The sequence below is a fragment of the Pygoscelis adeliae genome, unplaced genomic scaffold (genome assembly GCF_000699105.1).
Source record: "Pygoscelis adeliae isolate BGI_AS28 unplaced genomic scaffold, ASM69910v1 Scaffold114, whole genome shotgun sequence".
NCBI lineage: Eukaryota > Metazoa > Chordata > Aves > Sphenisciformes > Spheniscidae > Pygoscelis > Pygoscelis adeliae.
Window position 1 is genome coordinate 1,751,195 of NW_008824587.1, and position 18,852 is coordinate 1,770,046.

Sequence of the window (18,852 nt, forward strand, 5' to 3'; positions counted from 1 at the left end):
AATTTGTCCTGTGAGTTTCAATGACACCAAGAGCATCAGCGCATAAAGGGGTTCATACAACTGTGCTTGCCTTCAGCTCCCGATATCTCTCTGCACCCCAGGGGAGGCTAAATGGAAGTGCAGCAGGAGTTCAAAAGCCTTTGTCCACTGTGCTAAATCATCACCATTTTCAAAATGCCCATCTCCATTACTGCTACTAAGATCAAGAATTGATGAGCAACTTGGTTGGCTTTCGCAGTGAGATGCTTCAGGCCCTCAGGGATTTTTCAGATATCTTCCAAGACCAGTTTCTATAAAGAGAACATGGGTGGGTTTTTGTCCTTGGAAAGAGCAACCCATATGCTTACAAACCTACAAACTGTCTGCAAACTACAGGGCTACCTGTGGCAAAGGACCTGTGTCCAGGCACACCCACACGTGCTCAGCTTGCAGGTCTTTAACAGCCTTCAGTCTGCACAGAAATAGACCTTGCGTCTTCTCCAGCTGCACTTCCCTGGAGGCTGCTGTAGGAATGTCACATCGAAAGCTACAGCCTTAGAGATGTTCTGGGCTCTACTTTAGCTGCTCTGTTGACTCAGCTAACAATTGTACAAATGTTCAAAACGCCCTCCGCAGGAATGATAATCCCAGGTGGAAAATGTAATTTTTTTTGCCATACTCTGCATTTGCATTAGTGGAATGTAACTATTTTACATTTACATCTTAAAACCAGGTGCCTCTGAGGTGTGTAAAAATGAGATCAGGTTTAAAGGCCAGAGATTCCTAAGACCAATTCCCAGAGCAAGGAGTAAATGATGTTTAAAGTAGGATTAGGAGAAAGCTGCGAGAATACAACACTGACATGCAATTTCAACCCGTTCTTATCACCGTTCTGCAGCAGTGCCCAGCGGCCCTGAGCGAGATGACGACCACCCCGTGCTAGTGCTGCGGTACGCATAACCACGCACACAGAGGAGACCGTCCCTACCTCGGTGAGCTGCCAACCTACATAAAACAGAGAGGAGAAACAGAAGGAGGGGAAAGAGACGCCCGAAGAGGTGGTGAGAAGTACCTAGTGCTGCGCTGCGAGGCTGAGCAAAGCTTCGAGCAGGGACAAGGCTTCTCAAACTCAAACCCTTCAACCCAGCCAAAACGTGAGCAGGGTGAGCCTGACCTTGCAGGCTCACGTGCTTCACAAGCCCATGGTGCAACCCAGGGTGGATGGGTGCAGGATCAGGCCCCGCAGCCCTGGCGCCAAGCAGAGACCCACGAGAGGACGACTTACCGGAGGACCATCTGCACCAGGCATGCCAGGAAGACCGGGCTTGCCCAGCGGCCCCTAAAAACAAACAGAAAAACAACAGCTGCAGTGGTCAGAGTCTCCAGAGCATCGGAGGAAGGGTCTTTTCAGACATATTTCTTGCTTTTCCTAGCTGTGAAAGCCTGCAGAGAGGTGAGTCTGTTGGAAAAGCTGACGTGACTTGCAGGAGCCTGCTTATTTCTGCGGGCAGAGTTGTTCCAGCATCCCGGGATGCTGCAGCATTAGTGCCAGCACCTCACACAGACATAATTTAAGTCCACCCCACACTGCCAACACAAGCAGGGGACTCTCCTGGTGCACACGCCGGGACGCACACTGTGTCCCTACTCAACGGGAGCCGAGCAAAAACCCAGAGAATTACTGCTCTGTAGGCAAAACTGTTCCCCTTGTTTAAATCCTGATGGTCCTAGGGCAGCCTGGGGGGAACCGAGGCCAGCACCTACCCCACGTCAACAGCGGTGGAAAATCAGAGAGAGCTGGTGCAGGCGGGCAGCGGGGAGGAGATCGTGGCTGAGCAAGCCAAATCCACGGGCTTTTCCCATTACCATCCCGCTCAGACTTCCAGGCATTTAGCCCAAAGAAAAAGACAATTTTCAGTCCTCTCCTAATGTTTTACCATAGGCTGCCTTCAGAATGATTCTCTTAAGATGGGAAATGAATGCAAATATTATGAATTAGAGGTAAACCGTGCCTTCTCTTGTCTCTCTTCTGTCTGGAATGAGAGGAATTAGACTTTCATAGACATGGCTGCAAACAGATGTTGCATATGGGGCAAAGGAGCAGCTGAAGTAGCAAATGCATATGAAAGGCAACAGCTGTCTTAAGTCAGAGGGACTTAGAGCTGCAGTATTTAAACTTACTTTCTCTCCTGGGGGACCAATCGCGCCTTGTGGACCTGGAAGACCCTGTGAAAAGAAAAAAACTAGGGTCATTAAGGAACAAGTTATTTGTTCCAAATGCATTTTGGCAGTGCCTCAGCTGAGCACCATTCTGGTGCCTGCGACGGCTGGGGATTTCCCCAGCTCCACTCAAAACGTCTTGCAAGAGACGATAAAATTTCATTTTTGCACAGCATGCCTCCTCTGGAGAGCTGCACTGCTCCGCCATGTGCAGCCAGGCTCATCCCCAGGATGGGAACAGAGATGCTCTGAGGAGCAAGATTTGCCGAGAGCCACGGAGAAGGCTGACAGCAAGGCCTGGACATCGGTATTACCCATCTGGCTCCAGAGCAACTGGACCATGGGATGCTAAAAATCAGACATGAGCCACAAGATGTGTCTCGGCCGAAGAGGCTGCTTGGACCTGGGTTTGGCTTTGCATTATGGCAGCAAAAACCAGGTGAGAGCCAGGGGGATCTGAAACTGGGAGCATTTTCAGGAAGATTTTGGGGCAGCAATGTATCATCAAGCCAATTCCCAGCAATCCCCTTATTGCTGGTCCCGTCTCTGGCAAGGGAGCAAAGCTTGTTCAAAATTATCCTTCCTTTTTCGTACCCATGGAAAAGGAGTTTTCCTCTTACCTGAGCACCTGGGTTACCCTGCTGTCCCGGGGGACCCGGCTCACCTTGAGGACCCTGCGAGGAGAGACAAGGGGAGAGCTGAAGGCAGGAAAGGCGAGAGCGGAGCCGGTGCTCCCTCGGGCACCGCGGCTCCTGCCCCCTGCACAGCCCCGCACCCTCTCGCACCACCTCGACACCCGCTCTAACCCGCCGCCGGTAACCGAGAGCTCCTGGGAAAGGGAAACAGCTTCTCTCCACGGTGGGACAGGGAGGGGTGAAGTTATTTCAGGGCACGCTCACTTCCCTGCATGGACATGCAGCCCAAATGAGCTGCGCAGGGCTTTAACACAACCTGGCTTTGCATTGGCTCTTCTGCAGGGAGTCCATTTCATTCGATCAGTACAAAGTATGAGGCACATAAAGACTTTTTTTCCCCCCTCAGTTAAATCACTATATTTTTATATTCATTAGAACAACACACATCTTGCTGAAAATGTTTGATCTTTCATGGGGAAATAATGTGTAATTCCATCAGAAGTTATAATAAATTAACATCCATTTGCTGTAGGAAGATACCCTCTGTGGTTTTCACAGGCTCTTATAGAAATCTAGACCAGGCTAAAAAGCAATTAGCAAATCTAATTTAATAAGAGTACATTTTATGTTTCACTCTATATAATATCTGAACCGTCTGCGAGATTTGCAGTAAAAAACTTACCACATTCCCCTTGGGACCTGTTTGTCCATCCATACCAGCCACACCCTGAGAAAGGATTTAAAAAACAGCACTAAGAACATATCTCCTTATTTTGCACCACAAAAACAGAAATTGCCATAAAAATAACAAAACATCCAGAGGCCCTTTGGACCTCATGGAAAGGGAACAATTTTCTAAAGGTGTTTGGTAAAGCAGCCAATTCCACGAATCCAGTTTACACTTTAAAGAGTCATTTCAGTGTTTTCCCCGCTGGTTTAACCTGCCTGCGAGGCAGAATCAGCGCCAGGTCGAGCAAATCCTGGCTAAGTACCGCAGCCGATCGCCCCCGACAGCGAGCGGGCACGAAGTAGCACATGAAAAGGAACAACTGGACAGAAGACCTCGCCGGGGACACGAACGCATCATTCAACAAGGCAGCGGGCGAAGGCAACGGGGCTGCGCTGCCTCGTGCCAAAACAAAAGGCAACCGGGGTCAAACACTCCCTGAGCATCTTCATTAAGGGGATAACATGGCACAACGTCATCTGGAGATGTCCTGATGGGGATTCCCCTGCCACCGTTTTGCTCTGGTGGGGCAACTTATCTGGGTGTGATGGCATGCTTGTGCAACATGAGACAGCTTTGGAGCAGATGCTGTACCCTCATTAAACCAGGACTAGGAGCTCCGAGTGAAGATGTCTTCACGTCCCAGGACGGGCTAAGGGTTTCACAACGCCCACCATTAAATGCTGACCCCTTTAGCTCTAGCAGCAGCCCCGGTTTTGGTTTTTAAGTTCTGGGACTTCAGCAAGCTGCAGAGATTTATGGAGAGAGCCCCCTGCATCAGCACTTCCAGCAGCGCACGACAGATAAGGTAATTGTCTCCCAAATAAAAAACAGCACGTTCTTTCCCTTGGCTTTTGCCCAAAATATGAACAAACTGCTTTAAAGTCTCACCAGCCCTCAGGCAAAAGTTAATAGCAAAGCCACTGTGTTAATAACTCTCATTCTTCCCTTTCAGCCTGAGCGAGGCATTAATATTTACTCAGGTGGGCCAAATCTTGAGCTGCCATAAATGGACGTGACACCACTGAAAATGGGGGACAACGTGGACTTTGAGCCGTAAGGTTTTTTGAATACCCCTTCTTGTCATTGCACAGACGTATAAAATTATGCAGCTGTATTATCTGCTTGAATAACTAACAGGGACAGGGTATTTTGCCTGGAAAGCTCAGCTGACTGCCTGAGGAGGGCAGCAGCCCCGGGAACTCACCGGTGGCCCCGGAGGTCCCGGCGGCCCTTTCGGTCCCAGCAGTCCTCGGGGTCCCTGTTGGGGGAAACAAACGGGGTTAGTGTTTCCAGTCCCTGCCCCGCGCTGCCGCGAGCGTGGATTGGGGTGAGCTTGCGCACGGCTGAGCATCATCGGGGGAGCGTCGGGGCTGGCGTGGCAATGACCTTGCTGGTTTTGCAGTAACAGCAGCTTTCTTAGTTTACAAATCAGTGAGAGAAATCCTGTGCGCACTAACCGTATTCCTGGATTGCCCTGTAATGCACACAATGATGCAGAACACTTTGCAGCCACATCACTCTAGCTGGGGAGTATTATGAAGAATGACCTGATACCGCTAATGGATCATTAGGGTTAGCATTTCAAAATCTCTCCAGATGTAATTTTTATCATTGACAATCTATACAACTCAGCAAGGCTGGAAAAGGTTTTCAGCCTGCAGCCTAAATGTACGTTTTCAAAGGCATTTGGTTCTTAAACCTTAACCAGTCAGGACTCCTGGTATCATGGTGTTTTCTTTCCATTTCTAGCTTTCTCACCAGATTTAACCTCGCATCATCTTCAAGGAAATTGGTAGGATTGGAGCATCACATTGAATAAGCAGAGACGTGGCGGGAGAATTGTATTCATTCAATAGGAAGCTTTGCAAATCACACTGTGGCACGTCCTCTACCTTGAGCCTTCAGGTGGGTTTAAGGGATGGGGTTATATATGCACTCAGCTGCAGATCTGAAAGCTCACCTTTTAAACGCAGGCCCTTTCTTAAATTAGGGACCATAGGGGGACTCTGGGTATTTACAAGGATGGCGCTTGTTCACTGTCATGGAGGAAAATCGTTCTTGATTGATGGGCAGTTTTACCTGTCTACCCAAATATTATACGTCCCTTTTTATGACGCAGAGAGCACAGAGGAATTAAAATGAAATGGTAAAATAGGATAAAAATAACAGACATTAAGAAAGTGTCTGATCTTGGAGGCTGCGGGGATTTTGATCCTGCGAAAAACGCACTTTGCAGCACAAACTGGATGCATCGACCGGGTGGTCTGTCCCAGCCGCTGGAGACGTTCACGGGCTAAAGCTTTGCACGCTGAGCCCCAGCAGAGCAGAAACTCTGCCTGTATCAGCTGGCGATGGGAAATGGAAGGAAAGGGAGCAGGATGAAGAGGAAGAAAGTTTGAAGTCCCACCACTAGTTTCAGTTACCATTAAATTTGGTAAGACTCTTGGCTCAGGGCAGAGAAAGAGGCAAACATGCAGATTTAGAGCATATATATATTTATGACAAAAAGTTTCCTGTAATGCAATTTAAACCTTTACTCTGGCCATCAGATATTTTTATTCGTGTTGCTGAAAAAAAAATAAACTTCCCTGCATGCATTATCACCATTTAAGTTCCTCTTTTGTTACTGTGTTACCTGAGCACATAAACGCTTTTAAGACATTAATAACCTATTAAGTTATCGCTTAGACATCTGCTAAGGAGACAGCTGAGTTGATTAATCTTTCCCAGAAGTTAATCAGACATCTCGTCTATAATTTAGTTCCAGTGAGTCTGTAAATGCCAACCCTTCCCTTTCTCACATGAAGCGTGTCCAACAGTTCTCATCAATTACTCTCAGGCCACCATGCTGGGCCTTAGAACAACAAAATAAGACATTTTGAAAGCAAAGCCGATAGCAAATGATAGATAATGTTCTTTTCACAACAAAGGAAATGCATTTTGGATTAAATAAGCAGCCAACAACTGTACTACACACAAAAATCTACAGACAGCCAGAAACAGAGTTTACCATTGCCAGTAAAGTAAAAAATACTCGGTATCGGCAAGGGAGGGGAGGGGGGGAATGCTTTCAGAGTCTCAAACTGACAACCCAACTGTTTCGTTTCAGTGGGATACTCCCTGAAAGCATTTCTTTGGGTTGGTCAAGGCATTTCTTTGGGTTGGTCAAGAGATTTTTGTCCACCACCACTAGCATCTCCTTTTAACCTTATTGATACTAGGAACTCCCTCCTTTGCTGGCCCTGGCTCAGCTGCTCCGGTGTTAGCAGCATGCGGAGGCCCAAACATTGACAAGTTCTGCAGATTTAAGAAGTTTTGTGCACTGCAAACAGAATACTGACCCCACTGAAGTCTGGGCTAAAAGCAACCCCCCCCTTGAGCTCAATCCTGCCAGGATTTCATCCTGAGATTTAAAAGCAATCGCTCACACTGCACAAAACTAAGCATGCAGGCAAGGGAGCTGCATGGCTGATTGCTGCCATTACCCGCGCAATAGCAGACAAAACCGCTCCTCACTGGAGTTTGCTATGAACACTCATGAAAACTGTATTTCATGTATGTTTACCATGCATAATTTCCACCTTACCCTGCTTACCTGAATCCTAACACATCAGGAAGAAGGATACATGCAGGAAAGGTATGAGACCAATCTAAGCTAAGCTTTACATTTACAATTACGTTTTTTTCAAAGACGAGCCAGCAAGCAAATAAAATCAATGAGAATTCTGCTCATTAAAAAAACCAAACAAACAAAAAATCAAACACAAAAACCCAATCAAACAAACAAAAAAAACCCCAGAAAGCATCTTCTCTTCTCGGAAGCCATCTTAGTGGAAAAAAAAGCAAAACAGAGGAGATACTCACAGGTTCTCCAGGTAGACCTCTGGGTCCAACTTCTCCATCATCTCCCTGCTCAGCAGCAAAGGCGCAGAGAGAAGCAGCAAAAGAGACAGAACAAACCAGTTATATTTCAGTCACATCACAGGTGTTTCATTCTTGTTAAATAATAATCATACAGAAAACCAGCTTCCCTGGAGTAATAAAAGGGTAGCCGGGCATAAGGAAGACCTTGTAAGCCTGGAGACTAATACTGCGTGTACAGAATTTACCGAGGTTTAACCCCAGCCAGCAACTAAGCACCACACAGCTGCTCGCTCACTTCGGGAAGAGAATTGGAAGGGTAAAAGCGAGAAAACTCGCGGGTTGAGGTAAGAACAGTTTAATAATTGAAATAAAATAAAATAAAAAATTGTAATGAAAAGGAAAATAACAAAAAGAGAGAACTAAAACCCAAGACAGACAAGTGATGCAAATGAAAACAATTGCTCACCACCAACCGACCGATGCCCAGCCAGTTCCCAAGCAGCAGCCCCCCGGCCAACCTTCCCCCTGTTTTATTGCTGAGCATGACGCCATATGGTGAGGGATATCCCTTGGGTCAGTTGGGGTCAGCTGTCCCGGCTGTGTCCCCTCCCAGCTTTTTGTGCACCCCCAGCCTCCTCGCTGGCGGGGCAGTGTGAGAAGCAGAAAAGGCCTTGACTGTGTGTCAGCACTGCTCAGCAGTAATGAAAACACCCCTGTGTTATCAACACTGTTTCCAGCACAAATCCAAAACACAGCCCTGTACTAGCTACTGGGAAGAAAATTAACTCTACCCCAGCCAAAACCAGCACAATTAGAAATGCTGTAAGGATACTTCATACTTCATGTCAATGTTTATAAAGATGGATTTTGCTAATAGACAAGATATTGTAGAAACAATTCAGGGCACGCGAGTCAGTAACTGCAAGATTTAGTACCAAACTGAATGGGAAGCCAGCACGGGAGCGCCGCTCTGGGAACGTGGTTTAGCCAAATTAGCCCACAGGCCTCTCAGATAAACCAGAGGCAGCAAAGGTGTAATCGCTCACCCCTCCGCTCCCATCTCCTGCTGATGCCCCACCGATCCCCCAGGAGTATTAGAAGGTGTTTCCCTGAGTTCCTTTTAAATCACTCAAAACCTGAGGCTCCCTCTTAGGAAATCAATCCCAGCAACCAGCCCTTGTAAACCCTCCGCTTCTGCTGATAAAATTCATGCTCCTCTTCCCAGCTACGCGCTCCGAGCTTCTCTCCCTGCACACCTTGAATGGTTTCTTTTTCTCTTTAGAATGAAAGTTCTCCAGACACTCGTTCTTTCCCCGCAAGACATGGGTTTGGTCTTTTCAACTTCAAAGCACTTTACAGCCACAACTAATTAATCCTCACAACATCGTGGTGAGGAAGGTGTTATTATCTGTGCTTTACAGAGGAAACAAATAGCCAAAGGTGGAAAGAAAACATTGTGGAAGGGGATTAGAGCCTGGGAAATCCATACTCGCTCCTCTGATTAAACCACACGCTCCTCACAGCCACGGATTCAGCATTTTCAACCTCTCCTCTTAAACCAGCCCTTCTAGACCTGTAATCACTTAGTTTGAGCTTTGCTAAAGGCCTTTGACTATTGACTAAACAGTGTGGAAGGAGAAGTGAACGATTTAATCTTTGATTCCCACATCTGTCTGGAATTTCTATTCCCCAAGTCTTGCTGCAAAATTTGCTGGAAAATCAGAAGTGATACTTTGCACACCTAGCGGATGAACTTTTTTTTGTGTGTTTTGGGTTTGTGTTTTTTTTTGTTTTTTTTTTTTAAAAAAACCCTGAGTTTTCTGACCAGATTTTTAAGAACAAATTCTTCTTTTCACTTTTATTCCCATCCTCTTGCTCTGCTTCCCTCTCGCCATGGCCACCCGCAGTATCCCCAGGACACAAGGACGGGATGCTACCGCTGCCGACTGGCAGCAGACGACGTGCCGGTGCTGGCTGCTCTTGCCACGTCTCCGGCTGATATTGCATCTGCTTCTTGTTTACAGGAGTTAGTTACGAATTCAAAGGACTGCCGAATCCAGAGACAGACTTACCCTCTCCCCATCCTCTCCGGGTGCCCCTGGGGGTCCGTGGGGGCCTGGCTCACCCTATAAAGAAACAACAGAAAAGCTTCAGAGAAGGCAGAGACACTTTGGCAATAGAAAACATTGGGTAATGTTGAGAATCCAAGCAACAGGCTTGACTTTTCTGCCTGCACCACGTGCTGAAGGTACTCCTACCCTCACGGTTCCTGTCTCCCTGTGCTCTCTGAAGCAGCAGCCCTTCTCTACCTGCTCAGGGCCACGCATGGGCTCCAGCACTGACAGACTAATGTCCTTCAGGGGCTAGAGCTCACAGGATTTACTGGTGACACTTCAGCAGGGGTCTGGGAACCAAGCAGGCGCTGTAGCTCCTTCAGGAGAGGGACTCAGGCTCTGCACGTAGTTATTGCTTTACCCAAGGCATGCTGTTCCATTTCTGGCTGATTAAGCATCTCTCTCGGGCACCGTCTTCCCTTTCCTGTGTAGCTTGTAATCACGATGCAATCTCCGCTGTTCAAACACTCCCTTGCTTTATGAAGCAATGGCTGCACTCTCTAGGGAGGGGAGACACGAACAGCCTGCCAAAATAACCTGCTTCTTGCATTTTTTCCCATTGTTTAATTATAAGGCGAAGAGAAGAACCCCATTATAATTCCACTATAATTTTTGGCCATTTCCATTCACAACTGTACTGTCTAAAAGCAGGTTTTGCTTCTTGCTTTGTTTTTTAGCCTGCATTTTATTAAGGAAAATTTTTTCCCCCCTTTCCAATTTCAAGCAGTCCCAGAAGGATCTTGCAGCTTCCCAGAATGTGTATGCTGTGTCTGGGAGGGATGCTGTGACATCCCGCACGCTCTTACGGAACGCTCTCATCCTCTCCTAATTGCACCATTGCGGCTCATCCCCAGCAATAGCTGCCCTCCTCCCAGCACCTCCCAGCCGCCACCTCCTCTTGCCAAGGTTTCAATACAGATCATGGCCAGAAGACAAGTGGAAGATAACTTACTCTATTTCCCTTCTCACCAGGCAAACCAGCCAAGCCATCAAACCCTCGGTCACCCTAAAAGAAAAACCAGTTTAGCGCACACACTTCCACCTGCTGTTAAGTATCTTTCAATTTGTTTCCTTTCTGTGTCAAGGAGGGATCGATTTTGTCCCTCAGACATTCAGCCTCCCCAGCAGCGATGATTTCAAAGTTATAGATTAAAAAAAGAAAAAAAGCTCAAAGTCATTTTACCCCCTCCCTCTTCCCCCAGCACCTACAGTTTTAAATGTTTTTCCATGTGGATTTCAGAACTTCTCTGAGTGACATCTCTCCGTGATCTAAAGCATCTCCCATCCGGTCAGGTTCTTCTAGTCCATTTATTTATTTATTTTTAATTCCATGGAATTACAAACGACAATCCACTGGTGAGCACACTGGACAATAGTACTCCCACGCCTGCCAACAGGTCCCCAAACACCACCCTGAGCCTTACTGCAATCCATCCCACGCATCCTTTCAACCCTCCTGGACACTCCAAGGAAACAAAAATATATAGAAATAAATTCTGGAAACCGTCTTAAAGAAGTCAAGGTCAGAAGACAGATCTGTTTCGACCTAAAAAGGAATGTCATCAGCTAGTAAATTTGGTGACTTCACATAGATGCTTAAGGGTATTGCGAAAGGGGCATCTCCACGCTACCCTGCAAAGAGCAGCCTGCTCTGCCTGACCCCAGCCTGAGCAGGCACAAAGCCAGCTGTGAGACCGGGGACGTATAGGGGATATATAGCCCCAAGCTACTGATGCAGGGAAGGCAAACCAAGGCCAGGATGGCTCCAAGCATACCTCTTTTCTTACACGTCTCCAGCAGCTCCTGCCACTGCCTACTGCTGTAAACGCAGCTCTGGGCCAAACAGAGCTTTGGGCATCCTTCTGGGGAGCATGATGCCAAGCCCAAAATAATGAGCTCTGCTAAAAGGCCAGTGTGTTAATTTGTGCATGGCACCGCGTTGAGAAAGTCACGCGACCTCACGCTGGCAGAGCGCAGGCAGCGCTTGCCAGCATCTGCCTGCAAACGACCATGCGAACATCCCCTAAGTGCGCCCCTCACGTCCCCTGCCCAGGCCCGTGGATGCTCCCAAAGGAAACGGGCAACGTTGAGGAATTCAAGTGTGAGGAAGAAAAAAGCAAAACCCCATTAGTGCTAGAGCAGGCAGGCAGCAGGAGCCTGCCTTCCCGGGGCTTTCGCCCGTGCCGGTCCTCTGGGTCAGTACGTGGAGAGCTTATGGCGAACCATGGCAAGCTGCAACAGGGTTTCTCTCCAAATTTGTGCCCTGTTCCAGTCTCCTGTGTTCTGGGGGGGAAACGGGGACAGGAGTGCACAGAGCCAGCCTTTTCCTGGAAGCCTCAACTCTTTAGAAAAGAGGAGACGCAGGGTTGTTTGCAAGTCGTGGGTGACACCATCTCCTAATGCCCAGGGCAGAAGGCAGCGAGCACCACCCAGTAGATAGAAAAGTCCCCTTTTCCTCTGTGAAGAGGTGAAGCCACTTGTATTTTCACATACTAATGGTATGTGAAAATAGTACCAGCTCCTCCCTCCCACAAATCCTTTACCTGTTAGCAAGGAAAGGAAAGTCGATGACACCTGAGCAGATCTGAGGACAGATTGGGCTGGCCAAGGCTGGCCGAGGTGCACCCAGGGTAACCATCAGCGCTTTCCTTTCGGCAGGTCCTAGAACATCGCTCTGTCTCTGCTCACAGCAAATTTCCTTCTTTCCAGCGCTGCTCGTTACTCTGTTTTCCCTTCTTCCCTAGCATCTACTCCTTTGAGGGCAGTCGACACTCATTAAAGCACTTTACAGGATAAATGATTTGCAGTCTCCTGTCTCTGTATCAACCCCCCCCAACTATTCCAGCTTTAAGTATCTACATAATAAAGTACTTAAACCTTCTAATACATGATTCCCTGAGCAAACTTTCTCTGCATTCAATTTCAGTGGAAAAGCTTCTTTCTTGCTTAATAATACCAGCAGATCACAGCTGAATGAAGGGATTTTGTCTCAAATAAAAATACAGGGTATTAAAATTCCTCACAACGCCTTCTACATTTCCTCACCCAGTTAATAGGTATTTTTTTTGGTAGTTATATTTTTAGGACGTTTCCAACTGCTCATTCGTGTTTGTCTTTCATAATTGGGATTCCAAAGTATTTGTTCTACAACTGCAGCCAAGGGAGCATATTTCACTCTTAAGAGGATCCAGCAATTTAAATAAGTTGCATTAAAAAAAAAAAGGAAAAGAAAAGAAATTGCTCTTCTGCCTTGTAGGTGTGTGGTTAACTTCCCTCTCTCAAATGTGGAGCCCATGACTTCACAGGAGTCGCCGGAGCATTTCAACAACCTCCTTCAAGCAAGGTGGGCTCCTTCTGCCAAGGGTCCCTCAGTTCATGCTTGCTAAAAACCAGATGCACATAAATACGTGGTGCTACCTTCGGTCCTGTCTGGCCTGGCATTCCCCGGGCACCGTCACTGCCAGCTCGTCCCTGCAACAGAGAAAAGCAAAGTCAAATACAAAGGGTAAGGCAGGACCACAGGGACATCTGCTCTTTGGTCTGCGGCTGAGTGAGGTTTTATTTAAGTCGGAGCTCGCCGGCTGGGGAGCAGCTTCCCTTGGCAAGGGAAAAAATGCTGGTCTGTTTTTGAAGTAGCATCCCGGGCTCAGCCTGGCGCTAACGAGGGGTGTGAGACAAGTGGCAGCAAAGCTGCTTCACTACATGGGATGCTGGGACACGGTCATTGATTTTAATTTGAAGTAATTATCTTCCAGCACATATTAAGATACGCTAATGATGATGTCCGCAAATTGAAGTGAGAATTTTTTTTTAAGAAAGCCAGAAGCGGGTCACACAAAAGATTTTCTTGTTTCTTCTTCTGGCAAGCCAAATCACGACAAGCCAGAGGACAGAGTAAAATAATCAGCGCTGGGGATGCTGACAGAGCAAGTGAGCACGATTTACACCAGCTCCAGAAACCCCCCGGGGACTGGATCCTCCTCACACACTACCGAGACTTGGGGACTGTCCAAACCAGCCTGGAGCGTTTATGCAGCTACAACCTCGACACCACAGAGGGAAATAAAAAAAAAAAAAGAGACGACTAAAGAGTGGCAAGTGTGGACTTGCAGTTCTCCCCACACCGCCTGGCTTTTAACTCTCGTCCCCATTTGCATCTGCCCAGATGGACGGAGAGGTCCTGGACGAGCCACCAGCTGGCCGCCGGCCTGCTCTTGTGCAACGCTCTCGGTGCTCAGAAATTGTTTGGCAGCAGAAACAGTTTCTAGCAGAAGTTGTAGTTAATGCAGTCGTCAGCGCAGCTCCCAGGACACTCACCCTGCGGCCTGGTTTTCCTGCCGGACCAGGAGGACCCTGGATGCCTCGTGGACCCTGCAAGGCATCAAGGAGAGAGGAAGAAATGCCGTCACCCAAAGGCACAACAGATGGACCCAGTGCCTGCTGGCATCACAGATCAGGCGCTGCTGGGGCTGTCAGGGTCACCAGGGCTACAAAATGGGACATGAACCCCTCGAGCAGAGCCCACGGTTCAAAATACACAGGGAAAGGCTCAGGACTGAGCATCTCTGGACAGGAATTGCACGCGTTTAGCCATGAGGAAGCTTTTGCCCTACAAGCAGCTCCACAGGGTGGAGACAAATCACTTCCCTCACCATTAGAAAATAGGAACTTTCCCTTAAAGCAGGATTTAACGGCTTGGAAGAACAATTTCCTGAGCATTAGCAAACTCCCCTACTCCAACCTATCTCGTGTTTACAGGACTCCTCCACGGATGTCTTCGCAGGAAAGGACTACCACCCGCAGAAATTTACACTGTTGGCTTAAAATTATGTCTCGAGTCTGCATTCGGATACTTGAAGGAACATTTATACGCAAAAACAGATGTTCCCACACCTTCCTACTTTCAAGCTGGCATTGGGTTACTGAATTGCTCCTCCACAACAGCCTCTAAAGCAGGACTGGCTGCTCCATGCCTTCGTTTCCCCCAGATCCCTCTGGTCCCCCCAATTTTCCCATACTAACCTGAGGTCCCATATCTCCAGCTTCTCCCTTTAGTCCTCCACTGCCCGGGGGTCCCTTTGAATAGAGAACATGATTTATTACATTTTTCCGCAACAGAGTAAGAGGGAAGATTCATACCATGTTAAGAAAGAACCGTTCACGCAGGTAACCCAGAGCATCCACGGAGCCGGCGCCAGCTGGGTCTGCTCCGTCCTTGCTTGCCCGCTCACTTACCATGGGGCCCGGCCGCCCCGTCAGACCCATTGGACCCGCTGGTCCTCTCAGCGCCAGCTGCAACAGAAAGAGAAGTGTTGCTCAGTTGGTGTCTCCGCTTCCTTGCTGCAAATGGGACAAAGCCACCATCGCGCCACCAGCCACGCGTTCCCTCCACTCCCCGAGAACCACGAATCCTCGGAGTGATGTCCGTACCCTCGGTGAATTCACCCAAGAACATCCAACCTGCTGCCCCACCGGCTCCCTTCTGCATCCACAAATGGGCAAAGCCCCCGGACGGTGCACGAGTCTGCTGAGAGGACATACGGACCGACACCCCATCCGCCTGTAGGCATCCTCCCCCCGTACCCCCGCTCTGCACCGTGCACGTGAAGTACAACCCCCCTGTCCAGATGCGTACAGACACACCCTGGCCCAGACCCAGGGCAGACAGAGGGGCGAGGAGCTGCCTGCATTTAAACCAGATGAGAATCTGCCTCTGCAGGTCAGATCCCCCTTTTCCATCACCACGTACAGACACAAGAAAATGGAGGCTTTTGGCAACAAATTATTGAAGGTAAATGTCAAAACTTTGCCTGGACAGGCTATAGGGATTTATTCGCATATATTTATGATCCCAGTTCAGTTTAGGAGAATTCTTTTCTTTATGACCCTAGGAGTTCAATTTTAGAGGAATTTTTTCCGGGTTTTTTTGGTTACTATTTAATATCCTGCAAACAGAACGACAATTCTATTTGCAACAGGGGGCTTTTAGCGCAATAATTAAGGTGTCATGTAACCATGCACCAAGTCAGTAATTTCCGTGGTGGGTAATGGGGCTGGTCCACACTTCAAAACATCACTCGGACAATTTGTTCCCTCATGACAATTCAACACTTTAAAAGAGTTATAATTATCTGTGTGCTCCAGTAATTAAAATCTACCCGTGATTGCACTTGGAATGGTATAAATATTGCACAAATGCTAGATTATGTGGCATCTTTTTACAACACCCCATTAAAAGCGAGATGCTCTGAAACACTGCCGGCTAGGACAATGTTTGGTGTCTAATGAAAGCCAAATTTTAAGGGAATAAATCAACCTAATAATGCAATTAACAGCAACGATAACAAGAAAAACAAACCCTCAAAAAGGAAAAAAGATATCCTCCCCCCTGCAAGGACTCCTTTTCCATTCCTGCCACATCCTTTAACTTCCCCACAAAAAAAAAAAGGTAATTTACTTCCCTTTCTGCTTTGGTATCAGGGGTTTCAGCTGAAATTATCTAACAATAGGTTGAAATTAACCAAAAAATTTATTTTTTTTCCTTTATGGAAATATTCAACTTTTCATCCACAGCCCAAAAGTCACCCAGAATTTGCTTGTTTTTTACATTTTTCCCAAAACCTGAAAATTAAGAGAACAGAGAAAAGGGACTTCGAGTGAGGGGAAGGAGGTTCTTTGTTTTTTTCCTAACAGTCATGATTTTCAACAGGCAGGAAAAAAAAGAACAAAAACAGAGAGTCTGAGAGAGCAGATGCTTCTCATGAAATGTTCATCTGGTCAAAACCCCCTATTTCCCAGCAAAATAAAATGCTGATGGAAAAACTGTAGGCAGCCTTAAAATTAAGACTGACAAGGTTAACACCAGAAACATAATCCACCAATATTCTTCTCAGAGCAAGGTTAATAGACAGGAAAAATGCAGTGGCTGGTAGCATCAGGGCCCTGTACTCTACCTGAATATGTATAAAATCAAACTCCTTTGTAAAAGGGGAGTTGGATGGGAACCAGAATAGCCCCAGCTAAGCCAAAACCCTCGTTATAAACTTAAAAGGGGCATGTGCCACCCAGCTGGGTGGAGACCCCAATGGACTTTATTTCATTAAAGGGTGAAATAAATTGCTTTTTAGCCTATTTCAGCAGACTGGCCCAAAAAGTCTGTGCTAAAGCGACCGCCAACAGCTCTGAACAACAGACTGGCTACGTCCAAGCCACACATCCCAGCTGCAGCCAGATGTGGGCTTCGGACCTGAGGAGCACACCTAAGCTGTATCCCTGGACGATTGCACTTGGCAGGGAGAGGAGCAATGCCCCCAGAGTCGTGTCCCTTTGCGAACTGCCTCCCTAAAATATCTATCTTATATTTTCCCCTTTATTGCAAGGGCGTGCTTACAGCCAGCATTTGGTCCCTCCTGGGCAAGATGGGGGCAAAGACAGCAGGAGGGCACTTGTGGGGTCCCCACGTGTTCCCTTCTGCTGTGATTGTGCCTCTCGCATCTCTACTTTTAACGTGTCAATGATCAAATGTAACTTCACACAAGTACTCATGGAAGAAAAATTTCAAAGCTGTACCAGCTAGAAATTAAGTTTTATTTTGAACAGATGAGCGTGAAGCCTTATACACTAAGGTACTCATCTAGGGAGGGAACAGGAGTTGTACTGGGAGCATGCACGGCTGATCTTGTTTCACCAGCTAGCCTACATAATAAACACTGCCAGGGATTATTTGATCATCAATCAGTAAGGTCATCTGAGGAAAAAAGGTTGCATGGGTAGTCATCGTGTATTTCCAAATAAAAACATTAAAGAAAATTGCAGTTGGCCTGTTGAGATCCACGGAGCTGGGAACAGCTTACATCTGTGACATACGTTTAATTATTACGATTTACTGGGGGGGCGGGAGGGAAACAAAAAACAAACAAAAGAAAGAAAGAAAATCCCTACAGCATATACCACAACTGTTCATATAGACTCTCATAACTGTCAGCATAAACAGAAAACACAACTGAAGCCAACAGGTCTATGTCTACTGGCACCGGCAGAAGGCCTGGTCCAAGGTCTGTAGACAATTTAAAACCAGGTTTCTAGGGCCTGGCCTATTACTGGCCATTAGTAAAAGGCCAAGTCATCCAGATGTCATCAGCTCAAGCAATCACGCAAGCAATACCATCTCAGATGAGAGGCTGTTACCACCCCCAGCACCACGGATGGTGCAAGTATGAAGACATCTCCTCTGGCACATTTATTCTGGTCCTCCTCCGCTTCCTCGGGCACCTGCTGCAAGAGACATCTCCACCACCCTTCACTTACCCTTGCCTGCTGCAGGATGGCTTGGGCTTGGGCCTCCTGGGCTGAAACGAGAGGTCCTTTAGAGCCAGCATCTCCTCCTCCACTAAAGCGGAACTGATGGGAACGAGATGGAGAAAGCAGGTCACAGGGTTGCTGCCCCTCCACCCTCACGCTAGCCTGACTCCTAAACAACTCTGTTCAGCATGACTGACCCAACCCCATCACTGTCCTTCCAGACCATCCTATTAACCATCGTGCTCTCAGGTCACCCAGCTCGCAGGCACAAGCCGACCGTTTCCCATGTCTGTACCCGCAGAGCAAATTCTGCCGGCTCAAAGTAGCGCACAATAAGAGGGATTGTAGGCTCTGAACTGTAAGGACCTCACACACCACCGTTCAAAACTAAATGCAGAGTTCTCACAGGGCTGATATTCCCCATGCGGATGCTGTTGGCCAGGAGACCCCCGGAGATGGGGTTGCATCAGATTATTTGGCTGTAGCTGCCTGTTTGCCCCAGGACAAAGGCTGTATTTCTCAAGTGTGGCAGTGTGCTTCAAATAAGAGAGTTTGGCCTATTATTCAAGCCAGGATCCTTCAGCACACAAAGGATTTAAAAAAAAACCCAAACATCAATGTTTTATTTTCCCAAACTAAAAAAAAGTAGTGTTTTCTTCTGCCTCTTCCACCCCCAGCAGCTACAAGCCCACTTCCCAGGACACACACCCTTCTCCTGCCTTAACTGCATGTGTGTTCGGGTTTTGCAAGAACAACTCTCCAGGCAGCAGAACCTACTTGGACGGCTCTTTCACCTCCATTTCACCTCTGCGTTTCACTTGGTTGGCACTAGGTATACGACCACACGAACTTGGCAAGCAGATTCAAAGAGATGCAATTTATAGGCCTACGGTTGGTTACTGTAGGGGCCAACAAACGTATTGTAATGGCCAGCTAAGCTCCATGTTGAGCACTTGGCCTAGGCTGCCCTAGGCATCCTGCCAGGAACCTACACAACTATCACCCTACC

General features: G+C 47.6%; 1 protein-coding gene across 1 annotated transcript in view; it reads right to left on the reverse strand.

Annotated features, from left to right (window-relative positions):
* Positions 1–18,852, reverse strand: part of COL5A1 (collagen, type V, alpha 1) — a 122,989-nt gene that overhangs the window by 46,556 nt on the left and 57,581 nt on the right. Inside the window, exons 13-25 of the mRNA XM_009322151.1 lie at positions 17,850–17,942; positions 14,778–14,834; positions 14,565–14,618; positions 13,860–13,913; positions 12,960–13,013; positions 10,495–10,548; positions 9,501–9,554; positions 7,429–7,473; positions 4,769–4,822; positions 3,517–3,561; positions 2,820–2,873; positions 2,161–2,205; positions 1,265–1,318 (exon numbers count right to left, since the gene is read on the reverse strand). Of these exons, the coding sequence (XP_009320426.1) occupies positions 1,265–1,318; positions 2,161–2,205; positions 2,820–2,873; positions 3,517–3,561; positions 4,769–4,822; positions 7,429–7,473; positions 9,501–9,554; positions 10,495–10,548; positions 12,960–13,013; positions 13,860–13,913; positions 14,565–14,618; positions 14,778–14,834; positions 17,850–17,942 (717 nt within the window). The remainder of the gene's footprint in view (positions 1–1,264; positions 1,319–2,160; positions 2,206–2,819; positions 2,874–3,516; positions 3,562–4,768; positions 4,823–7,428; positions 7,474–9,500; positions 9,555–10,494; positions 10,549–12,959; positions 13,014–13,859; positions 13,914–14,564; positions 14,619–14,777; positions 14,835–17,849; positions 17,943–18,852) is intronic.